The 26,758-nt window shown below is 39.1% G+C and overlaps 4 protein-coding genes and 1 pseudogene across 7 annotated transcripts; 3 read left to right on the top strand and 2 right to left on the bottom strand.

Annotated features, from left to right (window-relative positions):
- Nucleotides 1-423: 423 nt before the first annotated feature.
- On the top strand, nt 424-2,855 carry LOC149035721 (uncharacterized). 2 transcript variants are annotated; one of them, XM_089192202.1, is made up of 5 exons: nt 424-727; nt 1,396-1,507; nt 1,884-2,064; nt 2,392-2,539; nt 2,695-2,855. In XM_089192202.1, the coding sequence occupies exons 1-5, from the start codon at nt 700-702 to the stop codon at nt 2,748-2,750; spliced, it is 525 nt and encodes a 174-aa protein (XP_089048328.1). In that variant the 5' UTR covers nt 424-699; the 3' UTR covers nt 2,751-2,855. The 2 variants fall into 2 exon arrangements, with proteins under 2 accessions (XP_089048328.1, XP_089048329.1); XM_089192203.1 differs by having other exon boundaries at nt 439-721.
- A 1,852-nt stretch (nt 2,856-4,707) lies between these two features.
- Nucleotides 4,708-7,828, top strand: LOC113681079 (uncharacterized). Its single transcript, XM_089192204.1, has 7 exons — nt 4,708-4,798; nt 5,027-5,196; nt 5,661-5,778; nt 6,059-6,151; nt 6,373-6,469; nt 6,800-6,968; nt 7,583-7,828. The coding sequence occupies exons 3-7, from the start codon at nt 5,742-5,744 to the stop codon at nt 7,625-7,627; spliced, it is 441 nt and encodes a 146-aa protein (XP_089048330.1). The 5' UTR covers nt 4,708-4,798; nt 5,027-5,196; nt 5,661-5,741; the 3' UTR covers nt 7,628-7,828.
- A 4,669-nt stretch (nt 7,829-12,497) lies between these two features.
- On the bottom strand, nt 12,498-13,339 carry LOC149035722 (uncharacterized; annotated as a pseudogene).
- A 3,563-nt stretch (nt 13,340-16,902) lies between these two features.
- On the top strand, nt 16,903-20,573 carry LOC113681093 (uncharacterized). The gene is made up of 5 exons (XM_027198159.2): nt 16,903-17,203; nt 17,346-17,439; nt 18,115-18,247; nt 18,586-18,787; nt 18,936-20,573. Exons 1-5 carry the CDS (start codon nt 17,134-17,136, stop codon nt 19,004-19,006), a joined length of 570 nt encoding a protein of 189 aa, XP_027053960.2. The 5' UTR covers nt 16,903-17,133; the 3' UTR covers nt 19,007-20,573.
- LOC113681092 (uncharacterized) lies at nt 20,381-26,758 on the bottom strand. 3 transcript variants are annotated; one of them, XM_027198157.2, is made up of 3 exons: nt 26,618-26,758; nt 24,455-24,952; nt 20,381-22,555 (listed from the first exon to the last, which is right to left on the bottom strand). In XM_027198157.2, the coding sequence occupies exons 2-3, from the start codon at nt 24,950-24,952 to the stop codon at nt 21,857-21,859; spliced, it is 1,197 nt and encodes a 398-aa protein (XP_027053958.2). In that variant the 5' UTR covers nt 26,618-26,758; the 3' UTR covers nt 20,381-21,856. The 3 variants fall into 3 exon arrangements, with proteins under 3 accessions (XP_027053958.2, XP_089048326.1, XP_089048325.1); XM_089192200.1 differs by having other exon boundaries at nt 24,455-24,958; nt 26,618-26,737; XM_089192199.1 differs by lacking the exon at nt 26,618-26,758 and having other exon boundaries at nt 24,455-25,095.

A 26,758-nucleotide genomic window follows, 5' to 3' on the forward strand; every position in this document is an offset into this window, starting at 1 on the left:
AAAATTTACATGTCCAGGTGAATGCTAGAATATAATTGAACTTTTACCACGAACGCTCTAATAAGCTCTTAAGGGACATGGTTAGCTATAGAGCATCTAGACTGGGGAGCTGATAGTGTAGGCGCTTATTAAAAAGGGGACGGGAAAGATTTATTAGAGCGTTCTTGGTAAATCTTCTGGGGAGATAAAATGTGTGAAGGGTTCCCTAAAAATAAGGATTGATTGAAAATTCATTTCTTCTCCTTTAATGAAAGCCTCGCGTTACTTGATTAGGATTTTTTTAAACACATTGTTTACACGGCGCGAGTGTTTTTGTTCCTTAGGTAAATCAAAAACAAAGAGTTAATCCAGGTTCTGTTTCAACTGTTTGTTTCTCTTGTAAAAGGTTGAGGGGTCAATATTGTATTTCAATACTTGACAACCAATTCTGTGTGGGCATAGATACTGAACGCATAGCAACACAATTTCAGATTTTTCGTCGTGCGCCTCAGACTTCTGTATTTCCAGCAAAAGAGCAATTCTTTTCATCACAAACGCGTTGAATTCTTGGTAGAAGGAGGTATTATTTTACCACCTAGAGGATCTTTGGATCGTCAACATTTTGAGCTACAAAGAATCACAAAGTGCGAGGAATTAGCATTCCTATCGATTGAATCATTTGATTGAGTCTGGCGTGTGTCTGTTCCTGCTAACGCCGCTATGAGTAGTGTGACGACACCAGGTGCGGGTAAGTTCGGTGTTGTTGGATAGTAACTTCGCCTATTATTTTCAGGGACCCAAAAAATGAGGGAATCACCAAACGAGTGAAATCTTGCCCGAGCGTGAAAGAGATGACCGTCAACAGATTAATTTTTAAGTCAGGCCATTTCTCTGAGTGGAATTAACATGTTTTCATATTTTACTTGCCACCAATTTGTTCGAAAGAAAGGAAATTTGTATTTAAGTGCTAAGATGTAACTTGCTTTGGTTTCCAAAGAGTTAATTTGTTATTTCGCATTAATCAAGTATGACACGATATAAACAGTCAACCAAAATTTCTATTTAACCCTTTGCTCTCTAGCATAAGTATTTATATTCTCCCAACTTTTCTCCATATTTCCTTTGGTACTGACAAGAAGAATTTGAGTGAAAATCAGGGGCTTCTTGAATCGGTGACTAATTCTTTTATCTTCATGCCCTTTACATTTGATCAGGGTGATAATTTAAAGAGAAAGAGAAGTCAGTCACTCTTAAGAGTTAAGGTTTAATTCTAATTTTCTAAGCAATGCAAATTTGCCCATCGAATCTAAAAGCCGTCAAGATTGAGCAATTTTATTCAGTACAATCACACCAAAGAGATCCAGTTCACACTCATGTAAAGGAATTGTAATACTTTGTTGTCTATATGCATTATAGAATCATCATTTGAAAGTTCCAAGGACAGCTCACGTTCTCTTCCATCCGCCTTTTTATCAACATACAACAGGGAATATAAAGGTTCTTTTGGTCCACCAGCGCCAGATGCAAGGTAAAATTTTCCTGATGGCGGCATGCACAACACAGATCGTTTGGTTATAAATCACTTAACTAGCAGCCCATAGGCGTTTTGCACAAAACAAATTAAAGTCATAAGTGGCTTCTATTTATTCCCTCTTCAAAAGTAAACGAAAGGGAAAATGGAAATTTCTTTAAATTAACTTCTCCAGTTTCCTCTCTCTCGCCAAGTCTGACTTGCTGTAAGTACATTAGTCTTGTTTGCATATTGTTTCGACAAATGAAAGTTACAGAAAATTCCTCTGGCTTTGATCTCTTAGTTATTAAGTTTCTGTTCTCATTTATTCTCCTCATCCATTTTAATTTTGAACCTTTTTATTGATGAAAATTCTTTTCTCACAACTTTTTAGAGTGCGAACTTCGCGTTTCTACCCTCCAGGACAACCATCAGTTGACTCCACGTATAGGACCGATTTCCTAAGTCACCAGGGAAAACCTACAATTAAAGTGCCTTATGAGACATCCTCTGGAGACAGGAGCAATAACCCTCACCCTCATAATATGGAGCAGGTGTTCGCACATCCGATTAAAGTAAGTAAAGTAAACTGAAAGCAAATTTGATGAATTATTCCCTATGATTGGTCTCGTAAACTTACATTGTTCCCTCGAACAGTCAGATGCAAAATCCAAAACCTATCGCTACCAGGTCACTCTCTTTTTCCCTTGATAGAGGACGGTTGTATGGGTAAACTAAGAATTATCATGCATTCCAAATAAATCTTTGACTTGTTTATTCAAAGGAATTTTGTGTTCAGCTTGTCTCACTTCTATTCTACTGCATCAAAAAACATGAATGAATAAAAGAGATTAAAGTTTAAGATATTAAAATGACTTCGTACGTTCTCTTCAATTTCAAAGGATTATTTCGTGTGGTCCCATTACCGAAAGCTTCCCCCAGTTAATTCTAAAGGGACAGAATCCTCCACTAGTTCTGAGCTCCTTAAAAAAGTGTGCCAGGACAAGACTCGGTCGACTTATCAACAGGATTATGTCCCTCATATTCAAGGTAGGGTGAAGTTCCTTTAAAGTGTTGTGAGTACGATCAAAAGGAACCAATCGAACGTTTTTCTCTGAGCAGTGACAGGCACCATTTCGCTTTACAGTTCAAATATTTTTTTAATCAAATTCATTAATTTGTCTATTTTTTTGTTAAATTTTTAGATCTTCCCTCTACAAACAATGGCTCTGAAGGCCAAGGATTATATCAAGAGAGATAACACGCTGAAAAGTTTTGATCGCCATGAAATTAAGAAATATTCATTTGAAAATGCAAATATTATGGTAAAAGAGAAATATGTACTTTAATAAAAGAAAAAAATTGACATGCCTTTGTCCTTTCCTTCTAAATTTTGCTGAAACTCCGTTAAGTTAACGGAGTTCCAGTAAAACTGAGACTAACAAGTCTTTCTGTGATCAGAATGCCCGACTCAACTGTGTACTGAAACAAAAGAAATACTAACGTGCATTTGAAACGGTTCTTTTACAGGCAACACACCATACTTATATTTTGGTAAACAGTTGTATCAGACTCTTTTTTTTTTTAACTCTTTTTCGTTTTGTCAACAAATACATCTTTTTTATACACCATTAAACACGATATTGGTAGTTTTCAATGCGTTCAAGCCGGAGCCATGACATGTTGTACCGTAGATTCCCATTGGTGATCAAAACACAAATTGCACAGGGTCATGACTCACCTTTCATGCTGAGTCGTTTTTCAAAAAGGATCATTTTCAGTAACAGCTTTGTTATGAACTAGACCCTGTTAGCAGGGTAACTGGGATACCTGGATGGTACTGGATCCTTGGAATCGAGTGTAGTGATACTACGGGTGTCGGATTAGTATACTGAAATAGTGAGCTCAAGTCTGGCTAAGGGCATACACCTATTTCAAAACTTAGGCATGCTATGCATGCAAGAGTTATTTTTTGTAGGGTGGGTGGATTACTTGTGGTCTACATTCTTACAAAAGGAAAGAAGAGTATTAACGTGGAAAAGAACGAAAATGTCGAATTACCTCACATACAGGTATTTTGTGGTAGATTATGTGTTTTGTGCGAATAAATGTAACCAAAAATAAACTGTATTGGTGTCACAGATACCTGTTAGTACAAAATGCAGTCAGCAGACCGGATACAAAATATAGACTGGAGACTGCAGAGTGGGTACAAAATGCAGACTAAGAATCTGAAGAGTTTTTACGTCTGGTAAATAATAACATGTCATCTTACAGCTTACCGAGCGTCACGCAATCGCTTTTCCTCGATCAGCCTTCACGATTATTTGCACTATTGTGGAAAATTCCTGGCCCATTTCTTGATGAAAATCGATCGTAATATAATTTCAAGCCTTCAATATACTCTTCTTACTTTGTGTGCGAGTTGGTTTGTGTGATGTCTGTACAGATTTTATCAACGTAACAAAAGTAGATGATGTGAATAACAGTGATGGTAAAGCAAGCTTAAAACGGCAGAAATCACCAGAAACTACAACGGATACACAGTTCGCGACTCAGTCCGGTCCAAAATTACCGCTCAATAACATTTTTTAGTGTGGATTGGCCGCGAACAATACGACTTGTGTATGCGTCTGTAAGTATTTCGAGCGTTTGCGCTATAATGCTTCAGGTGATCATAATCAGAACACGTTGAAATACAAAACGACCGACAAAAGAGTTTTCTAAGCAAAAATCTCGTGTTCGTCATGTGACCCGGACCTGTCCGTGCATGACAACGTCAATCATCATCACGATAACACGTGATCAGCATGTGAACACCTTCACCCTCATTGGATCACAGTTAGTTGTCATGGTGTTGAGGGCCCAATGACCTCTGGGTACTATTGCGCAATTTTTCCATTTTGTGGCGGAGGAAAAAAAAAAAAAAAAAAAAAAAAAGACGACAAAAAAACAAAGGCATTTTATGACTGGGCTACCACAGGTATCCCAGTAATTACATTTGAGTATGAATCATCATATGTTGAATTTGTTCAGGTCTTTAAACAATGACGTAAAACAGAGCTGTCAAGGACGATAATAGAGCCTTTTGTCTCTTCAGTTGAATATGAAATAAAGCAAACGAACTTACAAAATATTTGTGGTTGTTTGTTTGACTGTTTTCTCTTGGGAATTTGTAAAAATGGGGTCTTACAAACTAATTAAGTGAGTGAAGATTTTAGATATATGAAAATTCACATATTTGCACTGCGGTGGAAAGATGAAATTAGAAGATCCTCGCAGCTGAGAACACTACTGAAACTAGTAGTCGTAAGTAGGACCTGAAAGAAAAAAAAAAAAAATTAAGTGAGCGTTATTACTCTGAAAGTAAATACGGCGATATCTGATACCGCTTGATGCGCTTATAACTCAAGTTTATGTAGACAACACATAATTACATTTTTGTATAAGGAACTGATAGTCGCACAAAAAAGATAATTCAAACATTGTGATAGCTTTGTTGATGATCTTCTGATTAACTGTTTGATTTCGTGGCAGCGAGCACACTCTTGAAATAATGAATGGTCATCTTTGTGGAGCTGTGCAGCCAATCACAGTTATGCAGTTATCAGGGGAATACATTCAGTTGTGGAAACCGTGGAAACACATCATTGCCAAACTGCAACTTTGCGCTTGAAAACATTTTCCATTTGAATCTTTCTTTCATGGTAAGTAATGGAAAATTGTTCCTTCTTCAAGAGAGATTTGACTTCCAAATAGTAGCTTTTATCATGGTGCGATTCTGTTGAAATTGTTTGACTTAGATAACCACGTCTATTAAACAAAAGAAGAAGTAGTGTACATTATAGTTAAGTTTCTCTAAACACTGCATTAGTACTGTTTTTCGCTTAGGAGTTTTCTGTTTATTGTTTTCATGACAGATTGAATCACTAGTGTACTTGAAACGAGGATTTCATCGCAAAAACAGTTTTTTTTCAATGCTTTACACGCAGAGGTCACTAAAGTGGTCGAAAAGTATGCATGAGGAATCATAACATTTTATGCAATAACTTTAGACGCCAAACGAACATCTTTTATATTTTTTATGGCAGATCCGTTTTTCTTAGTAATTAGTCAGCCAGTACAGATGAGACTAATTAATTAAATGTTTACTGACTAATTTTTCATGTAGGAACGACGAAGATCGTCATGAGAAGTAGTTAAATTTTTGACAAACTGATTTGGGTTGGCTTGCATTCAGTTGTCAATTGCCATGCCATACCAAGGCGGGAGATATCTACCTCCCATAGGTAAATAAATCTTATTATTTACTTACTTTTGTTCGTTGTTTTTGGAGATGTGTCGTAGGTAAAGATACTCGCGAAGGGTTACTTTGCAGGCAACATTTTGATCATGCTTTTCCAGACTGGTGCATGAAAGAAGTGCAATGAAAGCTCGATAAATCTTTCTGTGAATCTTCAGTAACAACTACGAACATTTAAACATTTGGGTAGAGCATTTGTTTCATCTCTCTCTCCTTCTTTCTCTGTGTCTCTTAGCCCTACTTTTCTGTATCTTATCATTTTTTAGCAACTCCAATTCAGACAACATATCAGAAGGACTACGTCAGTCAGTCAGTGGAACCCCCAAAATCCTTTAAATTCAGATCTATCAGCAACTTACGTGAGTATAACCGGATACGCTTTATTTTTGAAAAAACAATTTTTTATGAAGCTATTTTTTTGGAAGGAATAGTGAGGTATAGTTGCAAAATTCAAACAAAAAGGCTACATCAGTCGTTTGTTATAAGATCTAGCGATTTTACAGTTGCACCATTAACTTTTTACGAGCTCAACGAAAACTGTCAACGTTACTGAATTAAAATGTATTTATTTGTTTTTCAGCTCCGATTAACTATTCAAATTATCGTAATGTAAGCAAATCAACGAAGTACAGGGACGAGTACCGAGGAACTTTTGGGCCAGCAGCTCCGAGCGCCAAGTAATTTTCATAACAAATTTTATGGCATTCATCTTTATCTCTTAATCTCATTTACTTGGCTGTCGCTTTCTATTTGTCTGAAATGGCCGGTCAGTGCCTGAACCAACTGTTGTAAGATTATCAAACAAAGAATGAGTACTTGAATACTGATATGAATGCTTTGTTTTTCTTCTTCTTCTTCTTCGTTTGTCCTTTTCTAGTCTTTTATTTATTTATTTCTTTTTTGTCTGTTGCAATTTTTTTTGCAACATTTGAGAGATAATTTCTTATTCTCCATTTTGGCAAAAAAAGTTGTGGTTTAAACATTCTGATTTTTTTTCTTTTCCCCAGGCCACCCCCATACGACTACCCTTCAGAGGACCCTATTGGGGTATCGACTTACAAAGCGAATTTTAGAGAGACTAACTTTCCAAGACAAGGTCCTCACCCCACTTCACCACTGCGGAAAAACAATCCACACCCAAAAACCATGATCAATGCGTTTAATTACCCGAACAGGGTAAGTTTTTCTCTAGCTGAAACGGAGGATTTCTTTCTCTTGGGGTGGAGAGAGGGGAATTACATGGTTTTTAGAGGGGAAGGATGGGGGGAACAGTCGAGGCCAACAGAGTAGAGGTGCAACATTAGAAAATTGACTGCAAATTAACTGCCATTAAGGAGAGGGGGATCATTAGAACATTACTGAGATAGTATAACCAGTTTATACTCTCTTGATATTACTTAGTTTTATGGGGGATCAAGTAAATTTTATCCTGACCCAACCAAAATCTTCCGACCTGGCCCTACCCCCACTCCCCCCCCCCCCCCCCACTCCTAAACTAATATCTATCATACGATGTAAAGAGTAATGGGCTATCAAGGCTATTTCTTTTTTTTTTTGGAGGGTTAAGAAGCTAGGTATTTCATTTTTCTACATCATATATCAGCAGGGTCAATGTAGGCCATATTTACCATGATCGGTCACTTTCAACCTACTTTTTTAGCAGAGAGACGCCACTGACTGAATTAACCTAACTCTTTTTTTCTCCTATTCTGTCATCCCGAAACACAAAGCCCTCTTAATTGTGCCTTAAATTAAATTATAGTTTTAATGAATTTTTTTCTGCTTTTCAGGGTTATTGGGTATGGCCACACAGGCTGCAACCAATAAAATTTTAATAACTCTGACTGATGATCACAGCTAATAAAGTAACCTCAAGATGTGTTTTGAAGAGTTATGATTAGGAATACGTCACTCCACCTTGAGCCATTTTAATTTAAGCGCCACAGAGAATTAACGAGTAAATAAGCCTTAAAATAATCATCCGTTTTCCAGGGTTGGTAGGCAAACGCTAAAAAATAAAAGGTAAACGAGAAAGAGGAAGTTGTGCTGGTTTTCATTTGCAGCAGCTCCTCGGAGTATCATGTTACACTCCCTCCTCATTCCCCCTGGGGAGCATTTGCGTGATACCCCTGAGAACAGCGAACAGCTACGAAGGAGACTGAGGCGGTAAGGAATAAAGAAGGTTGACAGGGAAACCAACAAGGGTGTAACCAGAATTTTTCCTGGGGGGAGAGGAGTTTACAGTCACGAGTTTCCGTGCGTCTAACCGTAGTTCTGCCTTGTTTGTCAGCGAGCTTGTATTCATTTGGCAAGAGGGAAAAGCAAATGAAGAATTAAGCATTGGAAAAGATTCATGCCCTTGAGATTCTTCGGATTTGTGCGTTTTCGCAAACCTGAAGTATATTACTTGTTTGCCACTGACTTAACGAAATAACGAAAGAAATTTAAAGCAATTTTCTTTCAAGCTAAAAGCCCGCGACCAAGACTCTTTTAACTAAGTTATATCAGTCTCTTATAGTCGTATATCAATGATATCTAGAGCAAGGTAAAGTAGAATAAACTGGCGAGAGAAAACCGTAAAGTTAACTTAAAGGGCATGTAAACCCAAAAAACGTTCATTTTCTTTTCACATAGATGTTTAGTAAATATATCAAGTACACCAAAGGTACCATTCGTTTATTCTCAAAAGTCCATTTTCACTTTGTAAAAGCTCTTCCAAATTCGAAACATTCGCCATCTTGAATGGCGCCATCTTTCCTGTGACGTCACGGGTGGATCCTCCAAAGTCTCGTTTTATAATCGCGTGAGGCACGAAGGAGTCTCTTCTACAGCCGTTGTTTGCTGGTCTCGTCATGATTTTTTTACGTACAGTTTGCTTCAATATAATCAATTTTTTCGTAATGGTGAAGCGTTGTGCCGTCCAGTTTTGTACTGATTCAAACAAAACTGGGCATACAATGCAAATATTTCCAAATGACGCAAAATTTTGCCTTCACTACACAACCGAACACACTCAAAGGTTGAGGCATCGGCGCGTTGGTCAGCCAGGCCCAAGATATATTTTAATTGTGACAATGAATTTACAACAAAGTGGATAAGAGATACATCAAGTAACGTCCTACATTCGCCAAAGCCGGACACGTAAACCCCAAAAACCTCTTGTTAGGAAAATAGGGACCGTGTACCCCCGACCAACTGCAGTGGCGCCACCTTTGGGGTTTTAAGGTTGATCTATAAACAATGAAGAGAATGAAGAAAACAAATCATATCAGGCTAATTACACAATAAAAATAAAATAATCTTAAATAGCTTTGTTAGCTTTGTACTGCTCCTCGTTGCTCTTTTTGTTGAAGTGAGGAACGGAATCGCGTTTCAACCTTTTAATCTCTGACATCTTACGCCTGCTTCGTCCATAACTAGGCAAGGAAAAGTGATAAAGGCAAGAAATAAACCTTATGGGAAAGTGCTGGTGGCAAGGCTGACCGTAGAATGCCACAAGTTACTCAACGATCTCTTCTTACAAACATACTACCCATGAGCCTTCGCGTACTACGCTCGCACCCAGTTCTCTGTTCCGTGTCGGCAAAATATTAATTTATGTCAATACCGATTATCACAAATTACATATTTTGCCTTCACTACACAACCGAACACACTCAAAGGTTGAGGCATGGGCGCGTTGGTCAGCCAGGCCCAAGATAGAAAGCTAAAGGTAGGGCTTGAGCTCAGAGAAACAGAGCCTTGGAAACTTCTAGCCTACTGGAAAGAGAATCCTTAACGTAAATGTTCTTCGCTGTGACTGAGGCCCAGCGACCATGGCGCTGAAGATTCCTCTCCGAAATGCCAGAGCTGGCAGCTAAAGTAGCTCCACCTGACCTAGCTGAATGAGTGCTATACTTAGAGATATCTAGTACAATAATCGGGAAAGACTTCTTAAAGGACTGCCTATAGGTAGAATAACAAATCGGCTTGTTTACAGAGATAAGGCGCTTGTGATTGCCCGAAGCTGAAATGGCCCTAAAAAGATACTCGTCTGAATTTTCAGGAATCTGGGCCTTATGCATATACAGCTTAAGTAAAAAAACAGGGACACGTGATAGATGAGGACTCAGCAATAACGACCGACCTGCCCTCCCTCAGTTGGTCCGTCTTGCTTTTCTCTATGCTGATTGTAATGTAACCCTCGTTAAACTGAACATCTCTGCTACGCATAACGCATAACTCGGAACTTCTAAGAAAACCGGAAAATGCGAGAATGAACATAACTAAATTTCGTAATTGTAAAAGGTCTTCTAGATTAGTCTCTGCAGCAAGGACCTTGAGGTGGTGGGCGTCCAGGGGCTCCTTTCTATTGACTATTGGCTGACTGGCAAGGCGAACAGCTCCTTCCTTTACGGCAATAACAGTAGGGTGTAATGTTGGAGAGTCGACGCCTGCAAGAAGATGTACCCACTTGAACGCGTAAAAGGCGCAGTTGATGGAAGCGACGGACTTGGACGACTCGAGGAGGTGTTGCAAGTAGAGGGCACAATCGATTGGACTGACTGGAAACTCCGAGGTACCCAAGACATCACTAGCAAAGGGTCACGACTTGTTAAACGCCCTCAAGTAATTTGCGAATGTCCCAGATGCTCTGGAAGCAAGCACGGTAGATTTTAGATTCTCCATTAGCTGATCCACTCTCGGGGAATTTTGGGCCTCTGAAGACCAGAAAACGGAAGTGAAGATATCTAAGGATAAAAAAAAAAAAAAAAGAAAAAAGGTACAAATATCAATGAGACAGGCAGCAATGCACACAATGCTGAATTACATTCAACTCACTGTCTTCACTCAGGAAGACCACTTTGCCGATCAGGCAATACACTTCTGCGTAAAACGATACAAGAGAAAAAACCATGCTATTCTAGTGAACGTACCCCTCTAGGGCGTTTGCACAATGCCAACAGAAAATACCCCTCTAGGGTACAAAATGAAAATACATATGACAAATCGCCCCTCTAGGGCCTCTCCTGGATGCCTCTCTAAGGCCTAACACGTTTAACTTAGAAAATGATTATCAACAAATAATAAGTACTTCGCGCAAATATAAGACGCCTTATCGGTACATAGTGGAGACAGCAGCGAACTCTAGCCCGAATGGAATCAAACACAAGGAGCTAGAAAACTTTTACGAGATAACTCGGAATCTAATCAGGGAATGATGCTAAAGACAAGACGTAGAGCTAACGAAACCAAAGCCAATGGCTTGCTACCAAAAATAGAGTTCTCGGCTTTTCCTCTAATGAACAAATTAGGAAAGTTAGGCAGGATAACCCAGTCATGGATAAATGCACTCCAATGGAAACCATCCGAACACAGGATGGGCCAGAAGTGGGCTGACTTCCTAAGGGGAACGATCAGAGTTCCTTGAGCACAGCACAGCTCCAAATGCTTAATAACTTTACAAGTTAAATACACAGGGGGACACAGCCAGTTATTATGATGAGACCAATCCTGAGAAAACGCATTAACGCCACTCGAACCAGGCTGGTAAAACCTTGAATTAAAGCATTGGACTTTGGCATTGTTGGAACAAGCGAACCCATCGCAGGTATGTGGACCCCATAAGTCGTCAAGAACACTGAAGACCATATCGTTGATCGTGTAGTCGTCATAATCAATGAAATTGCTTATATCGTCCGCCGCACTATTCAGGTCTCTTGGGATCCATTGCATATCGATGTTAATAGCACTAAGCAATAACTACGATGGATATCCATTGCAAGCTCTTGTAATGCTGGAGTCTTAGACCCTGAATTAACGATCCGGACAACGTTCTGATTATCCGTAAACCACGTGACTGTTTGGGCTCTCAATGACTCCACGAAGGCTTTCACTAATAAACTCTCTGAATGTAGAACTTTGAGCTTTCTCAAAATCTGCCCGGTTTTGATGGAACATCTTCCCCTCGAACTCGATGAAACTGCCGCAAGCTGAGCCAGAAGCATCGGAATAGACGATCTTCGAAGGCTTGTGCCTGACAGGCCAAATAGGTATGCCGTTAAGACTTGCCGCATTAGACTTCCAGAAAACCAGCTCAGCCAGAGCTTCAGACGAAAGACGAACGTAAGAGTTCCAGGTTTGCGCGGTATTGATGACTGCGAATAAATTTCTAGACATAAGCCTAGAGACATTACCAACGCAGGGGCCAAGAGATATTATTTCTCCGCAAACAGAGGCAAGCTTCCGAACTGGATGACAAGACGAGGGAATGGCCAAAAGAGTCGCTAAATCTTCTTGTAAAATGGTAATTCGCTTAGCAGTGGCAGAAATTTCAGAAGTGGAAAAATTGAGAACGGCTCCGAGCCAAGTAATAACCTGAGTGGGCTCCCAAACGCATTTGGTTTCAATAGACAAATCTTCACACCTGAATCGGCATTTGTAAAGGAACTGATTAACGTGGCGAAGGTCTAAAATTAGACGCTTTTCGCCTGATTTTTGAACAAATACGGACAAAGGATTGATGATAACAGGAGCTTCAAACACTTCAGTGACGCAACCGTTGATAAAGAGATCGTTAATGGCACTTTCGACAAAAGGTGCCTGCTCCAAAGCCGAACTGTTATTTTTAGCTGTGAAGGGCGGAGGAATTTGGAGAAGCGGTAATTTATAGCTATAATCAATAACATCCAGGATAAATTGAGGGGCGTGAATGTCGTTCCAGAATGCGAGGGCTCCACGTAGCCGTCCTTTAACGGACGAGTAATCATCGCCGGATTTAACCTTGAAAGAATTTCCATTGACACGAAGAAAAATTAATTCATCGCTATCCTCATGAACAAGGCCATGTTCCAAATCGACGTCCGAAGTGAGTCATTTGGGATTCTGACCGGTATTAGAAGGAACATCAAACCGCAAATTAGGGCAGAAAGCCCTCCAATGCCCGGGTTTGCCACAAGCAAAGCACAAACCAGAAGACGATCTCTGGGACGAAAGCTGCGGGTTTACACGCGAAAACAAATTGGGTAGCTGTGAGGCGGAAAACTGCGGAGTTGTTGAAGTCGATGTAACATTACTTCTTTGCCGGGTCGAGCGAGATGTGAAACGCTTCGTGGACCTAGCTGCTCTGGATTCGGCCCTGTATATCTTTTTCTCATCTTATTCGTCGTCTGCGAGATCAAGGTGCTTGCATTCGAGGACCGTCTTCCACTCGTGCTGTGATTTATCAGCCAGTAAAATTAATTTTTGACGCTCTTGAAGCAGCTCCATACCTTTATCCAAGGCTTGTTTGATCTTCTCGACGCCGTCCCTTTCGAGGGCAATCTGGGCGTCTTCAACAGCATCTTAAATAGCTTTGTTAGCTTTGTACTGCTCCTCGTTGCTCTTTTTGTTGAAGTGAGGAACGGAATCGCGTTTCAACCTTTTAATCTCTGACATCTTACGCCTGCTTCGTCCATAACTAGGCAAGGAAAAGTGATAAAGGCAAGAAATAAACCTTATGGGAAAGTGCTAGTGGCAAGGCTGACCGTAGAATGCCACAAGTTACTCAACGATCTCTTCTTACAAACATACTACCCATGAGCCTTCGCGTACTACGCTCGCACCCAGTTCTCTGTTCCGTGTCGGCAAAATATTAATTTATGTCAATACCGATTATCACAAATTACATTTTGAAGCGACAATTTGTGAAATTTGTTCAAGTGAAAATAGCCGATTTCGTCGAGCCGTTCGAACGTTCTGTTGTTTGTAGCAGTCATTTTTATTCCTGGTGCTGTACCGACGATTCAGGCCTCACCAGAAGCAAATTATTCGGAAGACGAAAAACGACCCATACAGTCGGCAGACGACGAGGATTCGGAAGTGGCTGACCAAACTGAGAAAGAAGTTGAGCTCTTCAAAAGTTAGAGGTCAACAGAGAAAGTACAAAATCGATTTACATGAGAACGTTTCGTTAATTAAACAACAATAGCTTTATTGGTTCTCTAAAAACACCTTTTTTCTCATTTAATGAAAGATTATGGGGAAGCCAGTTGTTTGGGAGCCAGCGCTGAGCCCGTAAAAGACACTGACATGTCTGAACCTTTGCCTGTCGAAACACGTATCAAAGAAAGAGAATTCGTTGATATCAGTGTGTTATAACGTGATCTGGAATTTTGTCGGTTCTATACAGAGAATTCTATACAGGATCCCATAATCAACCCTTATGTTCTATAAGAAAATCCATGCCAGCCCCACTTAGTGCTTCCTTTGAGAAACCCTGCAGAGAAACAGCAGAAGAATTTGTGTCACGGTTTTCACAGCAGTGAAAATACATTCATAGGTCAGTAGGATAATATTCATCATTTTGAGTTCAACTTAAAAGATCCTGATTTCAGCTTGCAAAACTATCTTTTCAATAATGCAAATCGAAGCAAACACAAACAGGGTTGGATAATTATGAAGGCCACACAAGGAAATGCACATGATACAACTTGTTTTATCGATGGAAATGCTTCTGAGATGAAGGATATTGTTTACCGCACAAGATAGCACAGCGACCCTAAAGTGTTTGCTGAGATGTCCCCAACACCAACGAACAAGCTATCTGTAGGCAATTTAGCGAAATTTCCTGCCAGGAAAGAAGCGAAAAACAACTAGCTCTAGTATTGTAGTATTAAATCAATGGCAGAAACAACTCAAGTAAATCGATCTCAAAATGTAACAAAACAGATGAAACAGAAAATATTTAGCTTAGTCGTTTCTGGTGTGATTATCTGTGCTTTACTGCTGCCTGTAAGCGTACTTGGCCGTCTCCAGCACCCAGAAATCGAGGCAAATTGACTGAAACCTGGATGCTCAGTGATACAACTTATCTGGGTTTCAGGCCATTTTGCCACAATTGCCCGATTTCCGTACAACAAACACTTTCATGAGTTTTCGGCATTGGTTGACAAGTTCCACACTCGCACCTTTGATAATTTTATATAAAACACTCTCAGAAGCTCAAGTTTAAAAAAATTCTGTTGCATTCCTTTAGATTGTACCCTCGCTGTATTGCATTTTCATGTCAAATACAAATAAATCACACAGTAAATTAAATACCAGTCTGAGTTTCCGAGACGGTCGCATCGCTGTCGACATGTTCTGTACTGTCTTCGTGCGGATCGCTTCGGTGAACCCTACGCGGCGGACGTGGCCCAGACTCTCCTAAAGATTCTGGATTATCCCCAGCGCTGTCATGTACTAAGCTTAAGGCATTCGAGTCGCTACCTTCTGAAAAAACATCTTCCGAACTACCGCTACTTACACGAACTCCCACACCAGTTCTACTGGGAAATATGTGTTGCGCAATATTTTGGTTCCACCGCTTACGTCACGACTTCTCGCCCGAAATGGAATTTCAGTTGATAATGCCGATTTTCTTCTAAAATAAGTCGAATTGGACAAAACTAATTTCAAATTCGTTTTCTACGCCACTTTTTACATAGTATAAGAAAAACATGTATTTTTGGGTTTACATGCCCTTTAACATCTTCTTAGAGGATCGTGAGAGTTATCTAGAATTATTTCACCGCATCTAAGCCACTAAGCACAAGTGTAGTATTTACAATAAATGCCAAAAAAAAGAGTCAATACTTGTATTATGACACTTATTGTGTATTTTTTATGCGCAAGAGATTTATTTCTTCTCGATATGCTATTGATTAAGAAACAGATCCGAACAAAAAAGGAAGCTTTAAATTATGAATAACACAGAGGAAACAAGTCATTTTCGTTTCTAAGTTAAGGTTGTCAAAAAGGATGGTCACTATTGAAACATTCTATCCTAATTATGTATAAGTCAAACAATTAAAGAAAAGAGAATTCAGAGCTGTGCTTACTTATCTGTTGCCCAATATCAAAGTACCTGATGGTCCTATTACCCCTATGCGAATAGACTTGCTGTCAACAAAGGCAACTGGCCCTTGCGTTAGCAAGAGCACGGTTGAAAAGAAGTAATCAATTAAGTCAAATTATCGGAAAGGTAAGGAGGTTTTTGAAGTTTACTGACTTTTAAATAAGAGAATGGAATATGTTCTGAAACCACTGAAGCCTCTATAACCAATATTCTACAAATTTGGATTGCATTGTCTTACCGAAAACAATACCTTTACGTCTGGATGAAACTTTGCAATCTATAGAGCCATAAGGGAGCTTACTTTAAGCCTGGTACGGGTTCTTTGTGCAGATTAATTCTGAAAGGAATGGAATTTTTCGTCCACCGTCGGTGGTTTGGTTATTATGACCTTCAATTACCTCCTATGACCTTAGGACAAGCAGCGGCTCCATTCCAGTCTCCCAGCGGATCCATTCATCTACTTTGATCGTCATCCTCAACCATGGCCAGGATCAGGAGCTGGTACCGACCGAAGCGTGAACTGAGTCGCCTGTTTCATGATACTTCTAAGATGGCTTTCATTCAATATATAACATTTTTCACTAATTCATTCCTACGCTCGACCTTGCATTAGGTTAATTAAGCCGTGTATGCTATGTGACGAAGCGTAAATGAAGAAGAAAAGGTGCCGCAAATATGTTCTAATCCTTGAATAATCTGATCAGGCTTTGCATTTGATTTTAAAAGCAAATTACAGTGGTAGTAACTTTAGGTACCATGTTCAACTTTACTTCCAAGCCTGTCTTGTGAGTCTCGCGCGCACTTTTGGGCATCGTGCAATTTGATTTCAGCTGCCCGGATAAAAGAGATATTAACACCACCTTGAATAGAGTGTTTGTGTAGGTTTGAAGCATTTTAATCTACATGCAAATAAACCACTGGTTTCTCAAAAGACTGTTAAGATGCGATAAATATTGAATTATTCATTATTACCCGGTAAACAGTTACTCGCCACTTCATTACCAACTCAAATACGAGACGTTGAATAAGTGCTACGCAAAATATCATGATTTATGGACTGGCGCTTATTAACCGATCAAGCTTTTAAGAACTATTTTCACGGAAAGAATCCAGCGATTCGAGCTGGAATGTTAATTTCTGTGTCCAACAAAGGGTAACCAGACCGTGGTGAGAGCTAATTTACTTCTTTCATGAAAGCGTTAATCCCTCTGACAATGGCTCTTGCAGATGTCCTTATCTGTTAAACAAATACTTAGACTCAAGTGCCAAACGCGCGGTTGAGTTTGTGTGTCTTGCATGCAAGTTTTCCTATGGTCGTAAGGCCTTGCCAAATATTCTTACGCAAGCTGACATTGACAAAGCACGAAAAAAAAATTCATATTTTCATCTTACAAGAGGTGGTCTCAGTTCGGAAGTCGGTCTAGGTTTTTGCACAGAAACAATTTTTTGCCGGTCTTAGTGCACTCGCTACCAAACTTCAAGAGAATGAGAGATGAAATTCCTGTATCAAAGAGCAGTGGTAGAAGCATACCCTACAAAGACTGGGCAACTACAGGTTGGAGAAGCCGTTTTCTAAGTACTTCCTTATTTTTTCGGCTCTTTTAGTCACAGTTAATAATACATTTACGCGAATGTAAAATTTCTACTAATTTGTTCTTTACTCTTTACAATGATCCTTGTTTAAATATTTTTGGTAGTGAAGGATGCCAGAGCGCGTCAAATTTCTGTTAGTTTACCGCCAAATTTGAAGAACTACTTCGAGAATGCTTTGAAGAAACCTACGATCTTCGGGTAAGTCTTTTTTCACGATAAAAGCCAACATCTTCTTCCAGTTCTTCCCGTGAAATCTTAAACAATAGTGCTGTACGTCCCTCATAGCAACAAAGCTTGTGTTGTACTTAGGTTCTGTCCACTGCTAAGACAGGCATCTGGTTAGAATTTTCGGTTACAATGAGTATTTAAAGGAATCTTTGACGTTCTTCGCCACAAAAAATAAGACTTTCCGTTCTCTATCAGTTTTCTTTTTATGTCGATATTATATTTATCCTTAATTTCCAGTTTTCAACAAGAGGTACCCTAACGAAGTTTTAGGTCATGGTATAGAAAGACGCGATAGCACGGAAAAGAAAAGCTGGCGTTGCAAAGTAGAAAAGGAAGGAAAATACCTCTTAGAGGCAAAAGTGATTAATTTTCATCATTATTTCAAGTAAAAAAAAACAAAAATAAAAAGGTGAAGTAGAATGGTCATAGGAAAAGGATTTTAAATTGGGATAAAGAATCGAGCGCTGAAAGATCCATTGTTTTTCGTTTTTCTTGGAAACAGCTCATGATTCTGAAAATCAAACTCAAACGGAATATTTCGATGGAGACGTAAAGATTTCTCTGATACTCCCTTTCCCTTCAAAGTTTCGTAAAAGCTTACATAATACATCAATCTTACATCAATTATGTTTTCTACCTGAACAGCGGAGATCCCGCTGAGGCCCATGCGCGCCGGAAGTCTCAGAACGCCGGAATGGAAAGGAGGACTATTTTAAGTCACGTGAACAGAAACAAACCTCATCCAAGGATATTCTTTCCGTTTCAAACTGGTGATAGGGTAAGAAACAAAAAAATAATTAAAGATAAATATTTTTATACTTTGATTTAATAAGCGACCATGGCAACCGAACTGTAAAGCCCTAAGAAGAGAGTAGGGGTGGGGTAGTTAAGGAAACATTCTGTTATTAATTTGGTCCTATTGGGTAGGTTCCGCTAAACAGGGTATGCCGGGTATCCAGGGTCTTTCATCTTACACAGGGTGTAAAAATGTTTTTAGTTAAGGTCTTGAACTGGGTGTCTTTCTGTGGAACGGTAGCATTGTGTGTGTAAACTGACGTGTACTTAAAGGGAGTCTGAATGTATGTAAGCGTCATGGTTGTTCTTGTTTCCCTTCAGCTTCAAACATACATGGTTTGGATACCAGAAGACCAAACTTCCAGTTGTTCTCTCCCACCCGTCCCTCAGAGACGTATTGACCGCACCCCTCCCTCAAGAAAATGCAATTCAAGAATGAACGGAAACTTTGGTCAATTCATCGGTCTCAACCAGACCACTTATCAAGAAGAAATTTCACAGACACCTTTTCGGCATAGACCTGGTAAGGAATTGTTTTCAAAACGATCAGTCTTTGTTACCAAATTAATATAAGACATAAGATCATAAAGAATTTGCTCAAAATAAGCCACATCATTAAAATGACGTTTACCGTTCTATGCCTAAATTGACTTTCTCTTTCTTTTTTGTAGTCAATATGGTGGATCACTTCCCCTCAAGCAACAGTAACAAAACCACTTTACATCGTTTGAAAGTCTGGTAATATCGTTAATCCGACAGATCAGAGGTCGCCTGGGTATGAAAGTTACGAAGACAGCAATGAGACAGAGGAACTTTTAAAACACTGCTGGGGATCGATATCGGTTCAGCAAAATGGCGAACTTTCGACTTATTTTTTTCTGTGTGCTTGGAATACTTTTTTCTGCGGTTATTTGTAACAATACGAAATTTGTACATTTTCTTTGAGTGATTTTCAGTTGATTGCCGTGAAACCAAAACTAGTGCTAAAGTAAAAAAGAGAAACAGCCAATCAGGGCACAGAAAAATACCACAAGGAGCCAATGAGAACTCAATGTAAAAGCAAGCAAACTGTCTAAAGCGCGGTAGACCGCGATTGATCAAGTCGGATTGGTTTTAGAGGATGGTGCGAGTCTCCTGGACCAATAACAGAGCTAAGAAAAAAAAAACAATAAAATTCCGGATTACTTTCTATACTCAATTTTTAAGTGCTTTACCGAAACTTCCAAAATGGAAAACGGAAAACTGACCCCCTTAAGTGCATGGAACATCTTTTCAGGGGGTATTTGTGCGTCTCTCCCGAAGTTTACTGTGAATAGATGTGTTCTCCAAATGGAAGAAATGCAAAAAATTGCGTGGGACCAAAGTTTATGTTCCTTCAATGGAGTTGTATATTAGATTTAGCAGTCTCATTGAAATAGACCGTTCACTGTATGGCACATGCGTTATGCCTTCAGTCCGCAAAGTTTTAATGGCAGGATTATTTAAAACAATTGGAACAGAAAAAAAAACATAGAAAGGTTAAATATTTCTAAAAGTAATTGTAAGTGCCAAATCGGTTACCCTCTCAGAGTAAAACCTAGAGTTTTTCAAGTAGGTATTTTAAAAAGAAATCCGCAGCAGGTAACCAATTTATCAGAACCCTCTCACTGTATTAACTGAAGAATCATAGGCAGCATGAAAACTTCAGTTTAAATTACCCGAACAAGATTAATCGGAACCCATCCAACTTTTGTAATACATAATTTCCTAGATTTACAGATATCTGTCTGAAGTGGGAGGGGATCGACTTAGTAATTCTGAACTATACGAAATCCGACTGTATCGTCCGGAACAATATGGAACCATCTAAAACTGGACATGAACGTCCGAAATCGGACGGGACCGTCGAAAATTAGATAGAATCCTTCGAAAGGGCTTAACGTTCCGAAATCAGACAGTGGATCGTCCGAAATCGATCGGAATCGTACATAATTGTAGTAAGTCGGACGTAGCTGCGCAAATTTGGACGTAACTGTGTGTTTTAGGATGGACTTTAGTTTTAGGACTGGACGCTGGAATTTGAGCGAACGAGACTATCTTTAAATTTCAGGTGCACACAAACACTCTAATAAATACATATCAATCGGTAAACTTTTATTACCCTTTCAATTTTCTTTACCAATATCTTTCAAATATACACTTGTACATTCAGTTAAATTCCACTAACATTCTATCTCAAATGCTGCCATCTGATCGAATAAGCTGCACGCTATCTATTTCGCGATAGTTACAAAGCGTGAGATTGTAAATAAAGTAAAATGAAATCCCAAGCCTGTCTTTTCTCTGAGTTTTGAACGAATAGTAGCTTTAGAGCTCTTTTTGATTGAGTGTCATGAAACCGAAACCGAGGTAATTACATCGGCCAATCAGAAGAAGGGAACATTTTCTGGAGAGCCAATGAGAACTCAAGGTAAAAACTAGCAAACTGCCCAAAGCGCGGGAAACGCGGCCGACCAACTCGTGATTGGTGTTAGTTTGGCATTTGATTGGTTGAAAGAGTGGCGCGAGTTTCTTGGACCAATCACATTGTGAAATAAAGTAAAATCAATGCAATTCCGGGTTACTTTCGACACTCAATCGAAAATTGCTTTACTCTTAAACAATTAGATTATTTGCTCTCGTTTTTTATACGTAATAGTTAATTCGAGCATAACTCCATCGATTGCGACACAAATATCGTGCTCCTAATAGAACTGTTAACAATATTTCTAATTCAATCAATCAAAATTAAATCGTCTGATTCATCTTTGTTACATCGAAATATGTACCAGCAATCGAAACTAACACATAAGAACGCCTTGAGCATGGAAACGTGACTTGACGTGACTTGAAAGTTTGTGACAAGCCCAACGTCTTCGTTGCCATGGCATTGAAGAAACCTACGTTTTGATTGACAACCCAGTAAACAGGCTGAAATTAGAACAAATTACCGCATGGAAAAAAATTTTCCACTCAACCGAAAAAAAAAATGCACCTAAACCTCGTTTCCCGAAACTCCTGGTAACCTAACGAGCCCGAAGCCTTATTTTAAAATCAGAGTTTAAAGAATCGAGGAGTAGGTTCTAGAACCCTAACCAGCTCATTTCTGTTTTGAATCCCGTATCTTAAACCAAACGAACCCGTTAGGTTATTTGGGGACTTCGAGAAACGAGCTCCAGGCCCAAATTGCAAGATAAAAAGGAAAATTTCACTTCATTACCCCTAGAAATATGGGAAAAAAAAAATTATATTTAAATATCATATACCTTTAACTGTGCTTCTCTCGCTGGTTGTCTCAAATCTAGGACAACATTTTCTCGCTTGCATCAAACAACAGCTCCCTGGTTGAAACTTTGTACGGGTGCTAAATTGAAGTGTGTTGTTTAGGTATTCCCAAATCATTCCCCGCCAGATTTTTTTTCACACGACAATAAGTGGTTTCATTTTTCAGCTGCTATTTCAAGAGGGTTCTGTCCAAAACACAGTCGTTCAAAAATTGTGGAAAAAATATATTAAGAGAGTAGAAAAAAAGTACGATGCAATCTAACTGTAATTATAAGTGGGTCATCATTCATTAATCTTGCTCTTCACTAATTATATCTTTCCCGTGGATCGTTTTGTAATGTTTTCTCAATGAACTCGGATCTGTGTACCTTTTGTAACAGTTGGCCACTTTGCAGTGGTAAGGTTTGGTCTCTGAGTGAGTCCGTGTGTGTTTGTACCTATCACTTGAATTGGAGTACCGCTTATTACAACCCGCCACGGGACAAACGTACGGTTTTTCTCCCGTATGAGACCTGGTGTGTATTTTTAAATTCTCGAGCCGTGAGAAGCTCTTTCCGCAAGAGTCATGATTACAACGGTGGGGCCTTTCTCCGGTATGTGTTCTCATATGTATCAACATTTTGTACCGGGCATTGAAGCCCTTTCCGTTGCGCGCGCAGCCCTGCCAAAGGCAGCTATATTCACTTGCTTCAGTTCTAATGTGGTATTCATTGACATGCGCAACCAAATCCTCTAGAGACAAGAAATGTTCGCAGCAGTTGTCCCATTTGCACTGGTGAAGTTCCGGTAAGGTCGGCGACAGAGGTGATGTAATGCCATGAGGCAAGACGGATACAATTTGACCCTGTGGACTAACTTGGTCCTGTTCAAAGATCTGCCGCAGATAGGTCAAGCTAGATGGGTGTGCTGTGACTACAACATCTGTTGCTGAGGAGGAGCTGAGTGATTCTGAAGCACTGGTGCTCTGCAATGCTTCTGATGTTGTAAACTAAATAAAGAAAAGAACAAAAACTTAGAAAATGAGAAAAAGAAATATGAACGAAGGGAACAGTCATCATTGATGGTCTGGGGAGGGGGGGAGGGAAAAAAATCAGAGGATTTTTGGGGGATCACATGGTTTTCAGGGGTAATAGAGGGGGGGTCAGTTGTACAAAGCAGGGGTCCCTATAAAAAATTGACTGCTAATTAACTGCAATGAGGTGGTGGTGGTGGTGGATGTGGTGGTGGTGGTGGTAGTGGGGAGGGGGGGGGGGGAAGGGGAATTCTCGAGAATATTATAGAGCCTTATGGGTAGATCAAGTAAATATGAAATTGTGACACAAACAAAATCATCTTATTCCCTTCTCTGGTCAGGTCCCTTAGTATAAAAATACTGTCTGTGATTGCCTTGCCTTTGTTCAGTCTGACCTCCAATTGAATCCTTGTAATATTTTTCCATTGCTTCTGAGTGATTATTATGTTAGGTTACAACAATTCAAAAAAAAAAAACCCTCTGAATTTGTACCCACTGCATTAACCATAAAAAGTTACATTTAGCAAATCAAATCCTAAGTGAATGTAATGTAAAGTGCACTACTGCACTTTGCAATCTCATGAGTCAATTAGCAAAGTTTTCAGAGGAATTTACCACAGTGAGGTACTTGTAGTCATCAAACACAAAGTTTGTGTTCAATATTAGTTCTCTGATAAGATAAAGTTGTTATTGGGCCATAACAGAGTGCTAAGAATGCAACTAGCCACTCTTTCCTAGTCATGACTGTTGTGCAAGTGGAAAGAAATTAAGGAAAAAAATTTTTGGCTTATCTCTTTAAACTTCAGCATCCAATCAATCATATTTATTTAATATTTTCACTTGTTTACTTTATTCGATTAATCTGAAGTATTTACTTGCTGTGACTGCAAACTTTGGTGGTGTTTTTGTAGTTTTCCTCAAGAAGTTTTAAAATTCTAGAGGATGACAATTCAAACAAATAAGGTATTCAGTTCCTTTGGTGATTGAAAACAACTGGCTTCTAAGTTCTAAATAATGGTGAGCTCCTAAGTGTTCCAGGTCTCAAATTTAATCCTTGAACTACCATGAGTGATCATGACAGAATTTCCCCTACCAATATCAGTACAGAGAAAGATGTTTTTTGTCTTTGTCACAAGCATGCGACAAAGAAAAAATTCCCCATGAGGAATTAAACCTCAGCCTCATATAGAATGCATGAGGCTATCAACATAGCCAATCCAAGCAGTATGCAGGACTCTTGTCATATATGATATTTGTAATGGGCCTTGCCCACCATAGAGTCTCTGTGGCTCAGTGGTAGAGCATCAGAGCAAGGAATCCAAAGGCCTGATGTTCAATTCCTCATGGAATCCTAAACCTAAACCTAAGCCCTAACCCTAAGCAAAAACATCTTTCTCTATTTCTTAACCAAACTCAAAACTTACCATCTTTCTTATTCTATTTAATATCAGTACAATATCCAGCAGACAAGTAATGAGAATAAAGAAAAATATAAATTACAGAATTATCATTTGATCCAATACTGACTTCTACAAACTAGGATCATAAGAATAAAGGGGAGAATTTTTTATTTGCTGTGTTGGTTTGGGGCTCACAAACAAGATAATTTGGTTTTAACAACATAGTTGATAATATAAATTTCCAAAGCCAACTTTCTAGGAATTGTAGGGCAGATGGTGATAAGAATTACTGATGAGATCTGGGGAGTGAAAGGGTTAAATGAACTAAATTCTCTTCCATACTCATAATCATGTTCTGGTTACCTACAAAAACTATCTAAGGAAGCAAATATATTAAAGACAACTATCATTATAGGTATTTAAATTCACATTCACAAATTGGATATGATTCCTTTTGACCTTTAAAAGGACTTACCACAACACAAGGTTCCAGGACCTCTCTGTCGTCCCTTTTTACCATTAACAGTTCCTCCTGAGCCTCCCCTCTCTCTTGTAGTTCACCAGCAAGGAGCTCTGAAGTTCCTTGCACATGAGTCAGCACACATGGCAACACAGACGACGTCAACACAACAGGCTGTTGTAGTAGCCCTACAGTTGAGTTTATGACTGAAGAGTCTGAAAGCAAATCTGCTGAAACTGGCGTATCTGAGAGGCAGGGAGAACTTTCCAAGTCACTAGAAGAAGCAATTGCTTCTGTTTCATTAAGAACTGATGACCCATGCAGAACAGAATCCTCTGCTGAAAGATCTGTCATGACTGACGTTACATCCCCCTGATCTAGCATTTCTGAGACAGTAGATACCACAGTTAAGTCACTGGTGCATTTGTCTAGCTGCAAGTTGCCATGAACTTCCTTTTGTGCATCCTCTTTTAGATGTAATTTTGAACTTTCCTGATCATTTTCCTCTGACATCTATTACTCAAGGGAGAAAGAATGTTATATTTAATGAGTAGTTATTAGGATTTTCAGTGCAAGTCTTAGATGCAGTTATGAAAGCTGAGAAGTGAATAACCCCTTGCACAAATGATTTAGCTTAGAATTATTTCATCTCCAAATGAAATCAAACTGGTTTGGTCTGTGATTTTCAATGTTTCAGGATTATGGTGATGTAACTGGGATATAGTACAATACTGATCAAACTGGTCTAAAACCATTTTGATTTGAAATCCATTGAAATTTAACATCTATTCAGTACTGCTCACTCTAGAGATTTCAACCCTTGCAGAGAGACCTACTCTTTTCTTTCATTTCTGGTCTCAAGTTTTCATACAACATTCTCCTTGTTGAAACCTTCCTCTAGAAAAGGAGTAAAAGTGCTTTCCTTCTTTCAACAGTCTTTTTAATGTGATTCTCTATCATCTTTCTGTGCCACCGTAAGATTTTTAACTTTTGCACAAAGGAGCATACTGGAATAAGTCTGTGCTTTGGTCTATGCTATGGATTACCTCCACTTCATACAAGGGTGAACTCAAAATACAGGAAATGAAATCTTGGAGGCCTTTGTTGACAAAATTTTCATCGGAAATGCCAGATGACATTTCTATGTTTTCCTCCCTTTAGTCCTTAAGGCTGCAGCTTTGCAAAACGAAAAACCTGCCTTTTTACTTTCCTAAAGTTAAAATCTCTGTCACTCACTCACTCACTGGAGTGTCAGTTACTAAGGCTAACCACCAGGTGAATGTCAAATAACTTTAAGGCCAAAGGATTCCAAAGAAGACATTTGACATAAGGAGCTGAATTATCGTTTACATGGATACATTCTTTGAATTATATCCTAAATTTCACCAGAAAATTTGACCACGGAAATTTTTTTGGCTATCTGAGGGGCTCTTTAGGAAAATCAATTTGTAAAGATAAGTACAATACTGCAGCTAAATGAGATCTATGATTGGAAAAGACATTGGTTTTCAACAAAATGAGCAAGATGCAGACCATGATTTTGTGTGTCAAGTCTGTGTGCTGTTTAAAAGCCATAATGGATAGTGATTGAGAAGAAATTGTCTCATCTGATGAAGCAGAGCTGAAAAGAAGTATGTATTAGCATCAGAGACGCATCAAAACAACACGAAATCAGACGTTCTGTCAATACTTACAGTAGGCATCTCATTAAGATCAAATCGCTACAGTATAAATTCAACAAAACATAACACTGCAAACCTTTTAAAGTAATTGTATGAGACGCAATTAAATTTAACTTCACGGATATTTCGAACAAATTTTGAAGTTCGTGATTATGTTTACAACACACAATCCTAACCATTTCACAGTTATTGGCCTTGCGGTGATAATAAAGGTCTGAAAGTTCTTCGCTCTGTCTTTCTCTCCAACAGACTCGACTTAAGCGATTGAAATTTTTAAGATTACTTGTTACTAAAGTTAGAAGTATTGTACAAAACAGTCCGCGGAGAATTTGTTATCGAATCAAACATACGAAATTCATCTAATGAAATGTATCACATGATGCTGTGGATGTGTACGACTTGATCACGCTCGACAAGATGTTCAAAAAAGGGGTAACTTTGAACCCTACTGTAAACATAATACTTAAGATAGTCTTTAGCGAGAAAAAAGACTTACTTCTTGAGGATTTCTTCCGGTAGATACTTGAAGTATGGTCCTTCGCTTGAATAATCGAAGTCGAAGAACTCATCATTGTGAAGTCTGTGGCTTGGCAACCGCGCCTCGATAAAATCACGTGCGGGCTTCCCACGCAACTGT

This window comes from Pocillopora damicornis, chromosome 13, assembly GCF_964200805.1.
Source record: "Pocillopora damicornis chromosome 13, jaPocDami1.2, whole genome shotgun sequence".
NCBI classification, from domain to species: Eukaryota; Metazoa; Cnidaria; class Anthozoa; order Scleractinia; family Pocilloporidae; genus Pocillopora; species Pocillopora damicornis.

Excerpts from the sequence above, each read along its gene's own strand:
- LOC149035721 (XM_089192202.1), top strand. The coding sequence starts at position 700 with ATGAGTAGTGTGACGACACCAGGTGCGG. Across the intron at positions 728-1,395 it reads TGTGACGACACCAGGTGCGG|AATCATCATTTGAAAGTTCC; the intron begins GTAAGTTCGGTG and ends TATGCATTATAG. Across the intron at positions 2,065-2,391 it reads TGTTCGCACATCCGATTAAA|GATTATTTCGTGTGGTCCCA; the intron begins GTAAGTAAAGTA and ends TCAATTTCAAAG.
- LOC113681079 (XM_089192204.1), top strand. The coding sequence starts at position 5,742 with ATGCCATACCAAGGCGGGAGATATCTACCTCCCATAG. Across the intron at positions 6,152-6,372 it reads CAGATCTATCAGCAACTTAC|CTCCGATTAACTATTCAAAT; the intron begins GTGAGTATAACC and ends TTTGTTTTTCAG. Across the intron at positions 6,470-6,799 it reads CCAGCAGCTCCGAGCGCCAA|GCCACCCCCATACGACTACC; the intron begins GTAATTTTCATA and ends TCTTTTCCCCAG.
- LOC113681093 (XM_027198159.2), top strand. The coding sequence starts at position 17,134 with ATGAGAGATGAAATTCCTGTATCAAAGAGCAGTGGTAGAAGCATACCC. Across the intron at positions 17,440-18,114 it reads AAGAAACCTACGATCTTCGG|CGGAGATCCCGCTGAGGCCC; the intron begins GTAAGTCTTTTT and ends CTACCTGAACAG. Across the intron at positions 18,788-18,935 it reads ACCTTTTCGGCATAGACCTG|TCAATATGGTGGATCACTTC; the intron begins GTAAGGAATTGT and ends TCTTTTTTGTAG.
- LOC113681092 (XM_027198157.2), bottom strand. The coding sequence starts at position 24,952 with ATGTCAGAGGAAAATGATCAGGAAAGTTCAAAATTACATCTAAAAGAG. Across the intron at positions 22,556-24,454 it reads TCCTGGAACCTTGTGTTGTG|TTTACAACATCAGAAGCATT; the intron begins GTAAGTCCTTTT and ends TTCTTTATTTAG.